Here is a 13,830-nt window from a genome sequence, read left to right as displayed (position 1 = left end):
ATTAGATTTCACCACTGGTTAATGGACATTATTACCATCAAGAAGAGACCCTCCCAAGTTGGCTGGTGCATATACTTGGGCTTCTGGATCCAGACATAATGGGACAGCAATTCCAACCTATTTTCTGGCCCACACATCTGGATGACTTCAAGTTAGGGAAGACCACTGCTGCTTTTTTTTCTCTTTTTTATTTTTTATTTTCAAAACAAACACAACACATAAAAATCTTCCTTCTTTACATACTGTAGAAAGTGTATCAGTTGGTTACAAAAGGTTTTCGTGCATCTCTTCCACAGTCATCAAACATAATTCATATTAAGAGCCGAGGTGGCGCAGTGGTTAGAGTGCAGCACTGCAGGCTACTTCAGCTGATTGCAGTTCTGCAGTTCAGCTGTTCAAATCTTACCGGCTCAAGGTTGACTCAGCCTTCCATCCTTCCGAGGTGGGTAAAATGAGGACCCGGATTGTTGTTGGGGGCAATATGCTGACTCTGTAAACTGCTTAGAGAGGGCTAAAAGCCCTATGAAGTGGTATATAAATCTAACTGCTATTAACTCAAATATTTTAACTCAAATATTTATACATGTTACCCTTGTACCTCCATTTATATTTGACTATAATTATTTAAACGTCCTTCATCATAAAATATACCGAAATTTAATACATAACCACGTACTGGCATTTCATTTAATATTTCTAAAATCCTCCAATAACACTGAATCCTTATGTTCTGTTCTAGCTAAACATCCATAATATTTAATAACAGACTTTTCTAATCCTCCTTTCCAAATCGCTGTTAGCAATTTTCATCTAATTTCCTTATACATACATACATATATATATATATATATATATATATATATATGTATGTATGTATGTATGTATGTATGTATGTATGTATGTATGCATGCATGCATGCATGCATGCATGCATGCATATAAGTTGTCATCACCACTGTTGCTTTTCCATGCCCAGATGGCCTTTCCAAACTACCCTCTTCAAATCTTTTTAATCTGCCTTTCTCATATTGCTCTGTGGGTGTGATGAGCTTCATCTATTATATAAGAGCTAATCTAAGTGTTGATAGGGAGGGATTAAGGGATTAAGCCACCTCTACAGACATCTTGGAAAAAAGGTGTTGGCTATATGCAGTTAGCCAATAAGCTGGCAAGGAACAGGTGGATCCATAGCACAACCCTAAATCCTGACATTTCTGGAGCTCTTTGTGGAATGACATTGGGTCAAGAAGGGGAGAAGAACTGCCAAGAGATGTTGAACTGTCCCCTGGGAAATTGCATGGAAAGGTAGTCATGCTCTCTTTTGTAATGGACAGCACACACTGTTTTCTTTCCAGCACGCTGGTCACCGAGGCCGGTTGGATCCAAGACATCTTCACACGGCACCATTCTTCTGCATCTTGTCTTCGGCCTCCTCCAGTGGTCTCTAAGAACGCAGTTGACCTTGGTTTCTTTGCCGAGCTAGGTTGGCCCTTGCGGAATTTTGCTCGGCGATTTTTGAACCATACCTGTGATGGAGCCGAGAAGGGTTGAGGGGGGGGGGAAATGATAGTTGGGTTAAGGATTATGGAAATTCTCTATTGTATGAAAAAAGTTCTTTGCAGTTGTGGAAATGTAAAGTCTGAAGGCGGAAAGTGGAATTCAGTCAAAGGAAATTCCTGCCTTGCAAAAACTTAGCAACACAAGGGAAAACATTCTGGAACATTCTGGATATTATTATTATTCAATAATAATATTCAGTATATATAGATAGTCTTCAACATACAACCACACTTGAACCAGAATCTCCATTGCTAAGCAAAGTGGTTAAGTGAGCCTTGCCTGACTCTACAACCTTTTGGCCATAGTTATTAAGTGAATCACTTCAGTTGTTAAGTGAATTATTTGGTCATTAATTAAATTCAGCCTCCCCCATTGATTTTACTTTTTGGAAGCCAACAGGGAAGGTCACAAATGGTGATCCTATAACACCACAACATTGCAACCTTCATAAGTACATGCCAACTGCCAAGAGCTCAATTTCAATCATATAACTATGTGGTGACAGTCATAAGTGTGAGGACTGGTTGCTAGTCATTTTTTCCATGCTGTTCTAACTTCGAATGGTCCCTAAACAAATGGTTGTACATCAGGGACTGCTAGTTTATTGCTGTCATCTATAAGAATTTGTCTTGATGACTGTTCAAAGTACCTCTGTCAGGGTTCCAATTAGCATCCAAAAGTAAATCAGAGTCCAAGGCAAAGTATTGCTCAAAGTTCCAATTTATTAAAAGAGCCATGTTGGCACATCTGGGAAAACCCGAATCTGAAAGCTTCTTGGTTTTCCCCACCTACCGTATTTTTCAGAGTATACGACGCACCAAGGTTTTGAAGAGGTGTTTTTTTTTAAGTAAGACAATACAAAAAATTTTAAAAAACACAACAAGCACAACCAATTCGAGTAGGGATGGAACTCAACAACCCCAGGCCTGCTGGGACAGCCAGGTCTTAACGGCTATATGGAAGGCCTGAAGGGTGGTGAGGGTCCGAATCTCCATGGGGAGATCATTCCAGAGGGCCGGAGCAGCCACAGAGTAGGCCCTCCTCCGGGTGGTCGACAGCCGGCACTGGCCGGTAGATGGAATCTGTGGGATCTAATGGGTCTATGGGAGGTAATTGGCAGAAGGCGGTCTCTCAAGTATGAGAGAGAGAGAGAGAGAGAGAGAGAGAGAGAGAGAGGGAGGGAGGGAGGGAGGGAGGGAGAGAGAGAGAGAGAGAGAGAGAGAGAGAGAGAGAGAGAGAGAGAGAGAGAGAGATAGCCTTGGGGGGGGGGGCTTGCAGAGTGCTCCTGGGGGATCAGGGGGCAAAAACGAGCAAAAAATGCCTGTTATTCGCAAAACGGGCCTGGTTTTTGTCAAAAAAAACCCTGCATGCATAGCCTTATGGAGGCTTATAGAATGCTGCTGGGAGCTTGGGGGGGGGCAAAAATGGCCCATTTTTTAAAAAGGCATGAATAGCCTTGGGGAGGCTTGCAGAGTGCTCCGGGGGGGGGCAAAAACGAGCAAAAAATGGCCCATTATTCGTGAAAACAGTCCCGTTTTTTGTCAAACAAATTGCATGCATAGCCTTATGGAGGCTTATAGAGTGCTGCTGGGGGCTGGGGGAGAAGCGGACCGTTTTTTGCTCATTTCTGCCCTCCCCAGCCCCCAGGAGCTCTCTGAAAGCCTCCATAAGGGTATGCACGGCCATTTTGGTGAAGGGGTGGGGCTTCAGGAGCAAAAAATGCTGTATTCAGTGTATAAGACGCACTCAGATTTTCAGCCTCTTTTTTGAGGAAAAAAGGTGTGTCTTATACTCCGAAAAATACGGTAGTTGAAAGTTGAAGATCTTGCCCCCACACCCACAAGTCCATCACATGGTCCAATCTCCCACTGCCATGCTGGCAGTTCCACCCATCCAGTTCCAATCAGGTGCAGAGGTGCAGAGACAAAGGATGACCTTGGCTTTCTAGAAAGAATTTTGTTATGACTACATCGCATCTCACTCCATACAATTCCCCCTCTCCCATTTTCCCACAATAGAACATGCATAGTAAAATAATAGAAAGCGTGGCAGGCCAAAAATCCAAAAGATAAGATGGCTACAGAGCCTCTTTCTCTTCTCTTTGACTCACATGAGAACACAAGATGCTTGCCCCGCACTACCCACATAATCAAGGGTGTCAAACTCACAGCCTCACATTGCTGTCGCGTCTTGTGTCATTTTTCCCCTTTGCGGAGCTGGGGTGGGCGTGGCCTACACATGATGCATCCGACTCATGGGCGCCATTTTGACACCCCTGCACATCATCAAATAATTAAAACATGCCAGGAAAGCAGAAATAAACCCAGGGACAGATGCAACATGTTTACACACACCTTATGGTGGTAAATGGGTTGGAAGGAATCTACGCTTATGGGTGGTGTAGGACAGTGTTTCCCAACCTCGGCCACTTCCAGATGTGTAAACCTCAAATCCCTGAATTCCACAGCCAGCGTAGCCATTGATGAGAAATCTGGGAGTAGCAGTCCACACATCTTAAATTTGCAAAGGTTAGGAAACGCTAGTGTAGGACTTTGGAAAACAAGGTCTTAATGCAATAGTGTATTTTTCCCCTCTCTTATTAAGAAAGCATGTCTCCAACATGCTCACTGCTTTTAATTACACTTAAAAAAATACGCTTTCTAATGCACAACTCTTTATCAAAGCTACACTTCAAATGCAGTTACCCATAATGGACAGTTGCTAACATTCACTTTTAGCAAATAGTCATGTTTCATCACCTAATATTTCTCAACTTCAGCAACTTTCAGAGGTGTGGACTTCAACTTCCAGAAATCCCCACCCAGAATTCGAGGAACTGAAGTCCACAGCTCTCCAAGTTATTAAGGTTGTGAAACACATTCCTAATTTATACTACAGTACTCACTCTGTATGAAAGTTTGAAGATAGGAAAATAGACATTAAGGGGCGCTGTGCGTTGCAGACTTCTACCTAAAAACATTCAGGGTTTTGATTGTTTTCTTGCAGATGTTGCCTTTTGGGTAATGCAACATCTGCAAGAAAATAATCAAGCTCTAAGAGCCCCCAAGGACCCCCTCATTTCAACACTGAGCTCCAGATATTCTCCTTTATTGGTATCTACAACACTGTCTTGGCAGATGTCATTATGTCATAATTTAAAGAGCATTCGTAGCAGTGGTGGGTTCCGAATCCCGTTCCAACTGGTACGGTTGGAACGGGCTCAGCGTCGCCCACATGGACACAAGCGGCACGCACATGAACCATACCAGCTGCTCGGCAGAGCGTCGCGCAGGAGCTGTACGCACCCATGCCCGTGCGCGGAAAGCGCCAAAGTCTTAAAAGACAGGTAAGGAGTTCGGGCGGGTGGGTGAGCCCTCCGGAGCACCAGAACAGTACCCAGTGCTCCAGACAGGCTCCAGTATACCTGTACTGGGGCGTACCACCTGCAACCCACCACTGATTCATAGGCTTCTTTTCTGAATTCATAATTAAAACGTGACCAAAGGTGGATCACTGTTCTAGTGCACGTGCATGTAAATACATACATGGTTATATGGGACAGTATGTGTCCATTGCTAATCATGCATGCAGAAGAGGAAAGTGCAGCCAAGTGGTTTTGCATTGGCGCTAGAATGCAATCAAATTAATTGAGATTAAACTTTCCTGGGTGTGCAAGGAATATTAACACGCTCGGGAAAGTTGTTAAACCCTCCAGTTGCTAAACTGAACAGCCAGTTGTTAAACGCTTGTAGGAAGTTAGCACCCACCCCTCTGCTAGGAAAATGAGATATTTTAGGAAATATTAAAAGGACAGAATATTACCCCTAAAGGGGAGGAAGAAACTCACCCCCAACCCCAACCTTTGTCAATGGGCTATTAAGGTCTGGGGCAGTCTATTCTACATAACAAAGATCTACCTCCTTCAGGCACAGCCATAGGAGGAATTGCCCAAAGTCCTCTACCCATCTCATCAGATGGCATCTGGGAAGATTACATCATCCAGCAAGGCTCAGCCAAACCTGGGGCCAGTGGTGGGTTTCAAAAATTTTTAGAACCTCTTCTGTAGGTGTCGTCTGCTTTGTGGGAGTGGCTTGCTGGCCATGTGACCGGGTGGGAGTGGCTTACCGGCCATGCGACTGGGTGGGCATGGCCAACTTGTAAAATGTGGTGAAACTCACTTAACAACACTGTTGCTTAGCAACCAAAAGATTAGCTCAGAAACTCTGGCATTTGAAGCATGCAAGTCTTAAAGCTGTCAAGTTACAAGACCCTTGCACCCCTAACCCTTTAGAAAAAAAAACCAGGGGTGTTCAAACTTGACAGCTTTAAGACTTGTGGACTTCAACTCCCAGAATTCCTCCTCTCGCTCTTCATCTTGATGATGTGCAGGCAGGCGGGTGGGTGGGTGGAGGGGAGCTGGAACCGGTTCTAAACGGCACAGTAGATTTGTGGAACCTCTTCTATAGAAGAGGTTAGAACTGGCAGGAACCCACCCCTGCCTGGGACTCAGGATAGCCTACAGAGTTGCCCTGCATAGTCCCATGGGAGTCTGACAACCAATCAGAATACAAGCTCAAATTCAAAAGCCCAGAGAGGGCATAAAACCCAGAGCACTCTCAGCATCTCTTCCCTTTTTTTGCCGAGGACCTCAAACCACGTGTTCCTGCCCACCATTAAACCATCTTTCCAAGCAGTCTCCATGTTTCCAGTGTCTTTCCCCCCTCCCCCACTTGGAACTGAACCCAGATGGACATTTATTCCAACATTCTCTTCCCTAGGTACTAGAAAACGTATTACACCATAAAGAAGAGCAAAATTGCAGGTAGTAAGATAAGGATACATAGAACGCCCATGGAAAGATAAGGGTATTACGAAACATCAAAGAACGGTCTCTGTAATAAATTGTGAAAATTTGGAAAGTATGCCCTGTTCAAAGAGAGCTGTAAAAAGTCAAACCATTAATTAAGCGGTTTCTGCATTTCCATTTATGAGGGTGGGAAAATCCACTCGGTCTCCTGCAAAACTGGTGCCCACGTTGCGACGAAGGTATTTCAAAATAATGGAATGGAATGGATAAGCTCCATTTGAAATCAGGACCATTTCTCATTGGGGGTGCAGGAGGCATTTGACTTAAATTCCCATTCAGCTGCCAAGATTTGAATTCTGTAGTTTTGGGGCAAACAAGGACTGAAACTGAGTTACCTGTTGAAGTTATGTTGTTATACAATTTGTTATACAATCAAAAGGTAACGTGTTCTTGGGAAACTTCTGCCCCCAAAATTAAAGTAAGCCTTCGTCAAAAATTATTATTTAACTCATGGGAAGGGCAAGAGGCAAAACAAGAGTCACACCAGCATGTGTATCACAGTTAGTTTGCTCCTCTTACTAGGCAATCTGCTGTTTTATACAACTTTATAATTATTGGAAATTAAGAATAATGGAGCTAGGAAGACAGAACCTCTGATCTTGGTTACCAACCCAGATTGTATCCTGCAGAATAACAGAGTTGGAAGGCATTTTGGAGGTCTTTTAAATCCAGTGATGGTGAACCTTTTAGACACCGAGTGCCCAAACTGTGTGCTTGTGCATGCACAGACTGGAAGATGTGTGTGTGTGTGCACAAATGTGTACATGTGCAAACATGCACATATGCAGACATGCGTGGACATGCACGCATGTGCAGCAGAGACTCCAACCCCAGCTGGCCGGCGAGAGGTGGAGCATCCCAACAACGGCAGTGCGGCAAGAGGTAAGATCTTTTTCTTCCGTGAACTTCTATTTCGTAGTTTGCAGGGGAAACAGAAGTTCACGAAAGAAATGCCATGGAGATCTGACCTGAGGCGACCTCTGCGTGTCAGCAGAGAGGGCTCTGCGTGCCACCTCTGGCACGCATGCCATAGGTTTGCCATCACGATTCTAATCCAATCCCTTGTTCAGAAAGGAAACCCTATACTAATTCAGACAAATAATTGTGTAATCTCTCCTTAAAAACCTCCAGTGTTGGAGCACCCACAACTTCTGGGGGCAAGTCGTTCCACTGTCCTAATTGTCAGGAAATTCCTCCTTAGTTCCAGGTTAGCTCTCCCCTTGATTAATTTCCATCCATTGCTTATCCTGCCTTCAGCTGCTTTGCAGATTGTGATCCATCTGAGCACAGATTACCAGGAGATCTATGCTTGACAGCAGAATCTTTGCAAGGGAGATTTGACACAGCAATAACACAACGAAACCAAAGAAACCGTTTGCAATACAATCTGTCCAGACATTCCACCTCTTAGCCTGGGGGGTGAAATTATACACCCCTCAGAGAGGGCCCGCAATTTGGGTGTCCTCCTGGATCCACAGCTGACGTTAGAGCATCATCTGTCGGCTGTGACCAGGGGGGCTTTTGCCCAGGTTCGCCTGGTGCACCAGGTGCGGCCCTACCTGGACCGGGAGGCACTTTGAATAGTCACTCATGCCCTTGTCACCTCAAGACTGGATTACTGTAATGCGCTCTACATGGGGCTGCCCCTGAAGAGTGTTCGAAGACTACAGCTGGTCCAGAACGCAGCCGCGCGAGCGATATGGGGTGTATCTAGATACATCCATGTTACACCTATCCTCCACGAGCTGCACTGGCTCCCCATTGGTCTCCAGACGCGCTTCAAGATGCTAGTCGTTACTTTTAAAGCCCTACATGGTTTAGGACCTGGCTACCTGAGAGACTGCCTCCTGCCACTTACCTCCCAACGACCAACAAGATCGTACAGGTTGGGCCTCCTCCGGGTGCCGTCAACCGGACAATGCCGGCTGGCGGCCCCCCGGGAGAGGGCCTTCTCTGTTGCTGCGCCGGCCCTGTGGAACGATCTACCCATAGAGATCCGGACCCTTACCACTCTCCCGGCCTTCCGTAAATCCGTCAAGACCAGGCTGTTCTGGCAGGCCTGGGGCTGTTGATTGATATCCAGCCCCGCTTAGATGGAATGGATGATGTGGAATTTTAATATTGTATTTTCTATTTTTAAATTTTAAATGTTTCGTTTGTCTTGTTGTGAGCCGCCCAGAGTCCCAATGGGAGTGGGCGGCATACAAATTTTATTAAACTCGAAACTTGTTACCTTGAAAAACTTATGGTGACTAGACACAGAGGCTGTATGGTATAGCAGTGTTGCTCAACCATGGCAGTTTGAAGATGGATGGACTTCAACTCCCAGAATTCAAGGCTGTCTGGCTGGGGAATTCTGGGAGTTGAAGTCCACCCAGCTTTGAGCTGCCAAGGTTGAAAATCACTGCTGTAAATGCTGGAGAGAAATCAGAAATGGGAATTTCTGATGTAATTCCAGAAACTAATCACTAGTTTCTCCACTTGTACCTAATGTTGAGAGTTTCTGATGGCAAATCTGCAACATCCATCTGGAAGGATTACGAAGGCTCACCTGAACCCGTGCTTCAGGTAGATTGGCAAACATGGCCAGGCGCTCCCTAGTGTTCACATCTGGGTAATGGGTCTCTTTGAAAGTGTTCTCCAGCGCCTCCAACTGTTCTTTGGTGAAAGCTGTACGGCTCCTCCGCTGTTTCTGAGAGAGTCCATAGGGCAGGTCCAGCAACAGGACTGTGTGTTTGGAGAATGGAGGAAGGGAAGGGTCATCATAGGTGATTTTTGTGCAACAGCTACAGTAATATTCAGTCAGTAGATGGCAGTGTTTCCAAGTTAGGATCTATTATTTCTTTTCTTCTAAGAAGAGTTTCCTATTTCCCATTAATCCAAAAGGTTAAGCAGTAAAGCACATGGTGACTGTACACTTTGTTTGATCCGAGGTGCTAGAAACAGAATTTCTAACACTTTTATCTCCCCAATTCATTCAAGGTCAACCCAAAGCCAAAGTGGAGAACGCTGTCTTCAGATCTGTAAGTATTTTGTCAGTTTTGTTGGCAAAGACCTGTAGCTCTGGTGTAGGATGAGGGTAAAGAGCCGAGGTGGCGCAGTGGTTAAATGCAGCACTGCAGGCTACTTCAGCTGACTGCAGTTCTGCAGTTCGGCTGTTCAAATCTCACCGGCTCAGAGTTGACTCAGCCTTCCATCCTTCCGAGGTGGGTAAAATGAGGACCCGGATTGTTGTTGGGGGCAATATGCTGACTCTGTAAACCGCTTAGAGAGGGCTGAAAGCCCTATGAAGCGGTATATAAGTCTAACTGCTATTGCTATTGCTATTGAAGGTTTGTTCTCTGAGCTTGTCGGTTGGTTTCCGAACATTTCATTACCAGTTGAGGTAACATCTTCAACAGAATTTAGTTTAAACTCCGCTGAAGATATTACCTAGTCTGGTAACAAAATATTCGGAACCCAGCCCACAAGCTCAGAGAACGAACCTTCACCCTTATTCTGTCAGTGCCAAATAAGAGCAAGATAAGATTCGGTGGACAGCCACCCTTTTTCTGCTTATACCCCACCCCACCAAAGAGGCATCTACCAAGGGGTCAAAGACATCAAAATAGCAGATATAACTGAACAAGAAAAGCGCTGCATCTGGATCCACAAATGGCAGAAGACCTTAGATCAGTGTTTCTCAACCTTGGCAACTTGAAGATGTCCGCTGGCTGGGGAATTCTGGGAGTTGAAGTCCGGACATCTTCAAGTTGCCAAGGTTGAGAAACACTGCCTTAGATTGTTTTGCTATTGGAAAGATACAGGTTGATAGATGGAAGAGTATAATTTAAAACGAGCTAAACTTAGTTAAATTTAGTGACAGTAGGTATAGTTAAATAAAAATTGATAATAATAGTAATGTATACAACGTCTAGTGTTATGATAAGTAATAATTGGATATGAATATTGAATGGTACCCGTGAAGGGAAGGCTAGAAATACTTTTGGACTATATATAAAGGTTATTAATAACAATAACAATTAAAAAAAGAACAAAATTAGACACAGCTAAGTTTTAATTATTAAGGGGGGGAATGTTACGATATAGGATATAGTTAAATAAAGAAAGGATAATGATAATAAATTATATACATGCTATGAGGATAATATAAGGGAATTGGATGTAAATGGTAAACAAGGATTTGAAAAGGAGGATTAGTAAATTTTGGTATTAAATATTATGGATGTTTAGCTAGAATAGGATATGAGGATTTAATGTTAATGGAGGATTTTATAAATAAGTAAATGAAATCCCAGTATGTGGTTATGTATTAAATCTTGGTATATAGCAATAGCAATAGCAGTTAGACTTATATACCACTTCATAGGGCTGCAGTCAGCTGAAGTAGCCTGCAGTGCTGCATTTAACCGCTGCGCCACCTCGGCTATATTTTATGATGAAGGACGTTTAAATAATCATAGTCAAATAAAAGTAGAGGTATGATGATGGTAATATAATAAATATCCGAGTTAAGATATTAGCCACTATGAGCCAAGGTGGCGCAGTGGTTAAATGCAGCACTGCAGGCTACTGCTAGATCAGCAGGTCAGCGGTTCAAATCTCACCGGCTCAGGGTTGACTCAGCCTTCCATCCTTCCGAGGTGGGTAAAATGAGGACCCAGATTGTTGGGGGCAATATGCTGACTCTCTGTAAACCGCTTAGAGAGGGCTGAAAGCCCTATGAAGCGGTATATAAGTCTACTGCTATTGCTATTGCTATTGCTATTAGAATTAATATGAATTATATTTGATGATGGTGGAAGAGATGCACAAAAGCCTTTTGTAATCAAATGATGCACTTTCTACAGTATGTAAAGAAGGAGGATTTGTAGGTTTGTTTGGAAAATAAAAATATATATTTTTTTAAAAAGCGCTGCACCTTTTTGATGTCTGTCATGGGCATCACTCAGTAGAGCCGAGGTGGCGCAGTGGTTAGGGTGCAGTACTGCAGGCCACTTCAGCTGACTGTTATCTGCAGTTCAGTGGTTCTAATCTCACCAGCTCAAGGTTGACTCAGCCTTCCATCCTTCCGAGGTGGGTGAAATGAGGACCCAGACTGTGGGGGCGATATGCTGACTCTGTAAACCGCTTAGAGAGGGCTGAAAGCCCTATGAAGCAGTATATAAGTCTAACTGCTATTGCTATTGCTATTGCTAAAAAGAGGTTGGAAATGAAGTTTAAATTATAGATAAGGACAGTGGTGGCAGCAATTTGACAGTGGCCGAGGGACTCTCTCATTGCCAGCCTGACAGACAGAATCTCTCACCTGCCAAATCGTCTGAGGTGAGTATCTGGCGGAACGCAGAGGGCTGAGTCTCAGCTGACCAGGCATAACCCTCTGGTGTTGGCTGAGGGGGCTGCAGGCTGTATCCCAGGGATGGGAAGGCAAGAAGCGGATGAGCAATGGCTCCACGAAAGTAGTATATCATGTCTGCTCTCTTTCCTAGAGGAGATGAAAAGAGAAGAGGAGAAAGAGGTGAAAATATATTGTCCCAAAGCTGCTTTTTTTCAAAAGGCAACTGGACTTCCTTTGTTTTTTCCTTGGAGACGCTTCGCTCCTCATCCAAGAAGCTTCTTCAGTTCTTCAGAATTCCCCAGCACAGCTGGCTGGGGAATTCTGGGAGTTGAAGTCCATAGGACTTAAAGTTGCCAAGGTTGAGAAACACTGCTTTAGATGATATTGGAATCCGGGAAGCAAACATCACTTTTATACTGCTACCACTGAGAGCAAAGTTAAACCTGTCTTACTCAGGCCTAGGGACAAAATGATGGCAGGTTGTTTGATCACAGGTCACGTATCAGCGTTATCAAATCTGAAGCTTCCCTTGCTGTGTTGGAATCAACTCCATAAGTTATTGACTGATTTCCTTTGAACCTTGTCACAATCAATTTGATCTCAGCATTTGCAAAATGGGGGCATTCTTCGTCTTACGACCCCTAACTGACAGAACTCACAACTTATTCTGCCTTCTCATCCTGTAGATGTAATAGGAGGGACCTGGTAGTTCAGTGGCTAAGATGCCGAGCTTGTCGATCAGAAAGATTGGCAGTTCGAATACCTAGCACCGTAATGGAGTGAGCTCCCGTTACTTGTCCCAGCTTATGCCAACCTAGTAGTTCGAAAGCATGTAAAAATGCAAGTAGAAAAATAGGGACCACCTTTGGTGGGAAGGTAATAGCGTTCCGTGTGCCTTCGGCATTTAGTCATGCCGGCCACATGACCATGGAGACATCTTCGGACAGTGCTGGCTTTTCTGCTTTGAAACAGAGATGAGCACCACCCCCTAGTGTCGGGAACAACTAGTACATATGTGCAAGGGGAACCCTTACCTTTACCTTATTAGGGGAGAAGTGGTCCTTCAAATAAACCATATTATGGGTTAATATCATGCCCTAACTCACCCAACATACTAAAACAACAGCTGGCTTCCTACAACGTGATTAACTAAACCAACTCAGCCCACATTAGCTCAGTTGAGCATGTTGTCTGGACATCCCCAGAGACTTCTGGCATTTGACATGACACATTCTCACTAATAATGTACAATAATAATGTACAATAACTAAGTCAGGAATCCTCTAAAGAAACCAGCCCTGATATCTGATATCCAGGAGATCTTCTAGGATACTCAAAATGAGTAGGCAGAAAATGGACAAACCACATTTATTATAGTCAAGGAAATTTTCTTCCAAACTTTGATCTCATCATAATGTACCATAATTTCCATTATTATTAGTTTTACACAATCACAGGCAATAGCAATAGCAATAGCACTTAGACTTATATACCGCTTCCTAGTGCTTTACAGCCCTCTCTGAGCAGTTTACAGAGTCAGCATATTGCCTCCAATAATATGGGTCCTCATTTTACAGACCTTGGAAGGATGGAAGGCTGAGTCAACCTTCAGCCAGTGAGAATCAAACTGCTGGCAGTCAGTAGAATTAACCTGCAATACTGCATTCTAACCAGTGGGGGGATTCAAATAATTTAACCACCGGTTCTCTGCCCTAATGACTATCTGGGTAGGTGGGGCTCGGTGGTCATGTGACTGGGTGGGCATGGCCAACTCAAGGTCACTCAGGTTGATGGGCGCTTCGCCTTAACTGTTACAATGGTAATAAGGGTTAACCGGAGAGGCAGTTTCTGTAAGCAGGTCAATAAAGATTAGGCTAGAAACAACACCAGAATGTTTCCTTCCTGCCTTCCTTACAGGGATTAGCCCTGTAAAGTGGAAAAAAACAAAAAGAGATTTCTTCCAACAATCGGTTCTCTGAACTGCTTAGAAAGTTACCAACCGGTTCTCCCGAATAGGTGCGAACTGGCTGAATCCCACCACTGATTCTAACCACTGCACCAACACA

The 13,830-nt window shown here is 44.1% G+C and overlaps 1 protein-coding gene across 1 annotated transcript; it reads right to left on the bottom strand.

Moving 5' to 3' along the window:
• Positions 1–1,102: 1,102 nt before the first annotated feature.
• On the bottom strand, positions 1,103–12,877 carry LOC148049821 (homeobox protein goosecoid-like). The gene is made up of 4 exons (XM_087704898.1): positions 12,871–12,877; positions 11,735–11,911; positions 8,978–9,153; positions 1,103–1,525 (listed from the first exon to the last, which is right to left on the bottom strand). The coding sequence occupies exons 1-4, from the start codon at positions 12,875–12,877 to the stop codon at positions 1,103–1,105; spliced, it is 783 nt and encodes a 260-aa protein (XP_087561024.1).
• Positions 12,878–13,830: the final 953 nt, after the last annotated feature.

Source organism: Thamnophis sirtalis, unplaced genomic scaffold, assembly GCF_051295495.1.
Source record: "Thamnophis sirtalis isolate CommonGarterSnake01/CBP01778 unplaced genomic scaffold, rThaSir2_p1.2 scaffold_1, whole genome shotgun sequence".
Lineage (NCBI taxonomy): Eukaryota > Metazoa > Chordata > Lepidosauria > Squamata > Natricidae > Thamnophis > Thamnophis sirtalis.
This window is presented reverse-complemented; position numbering and strand designations above follow the sequence as displayed.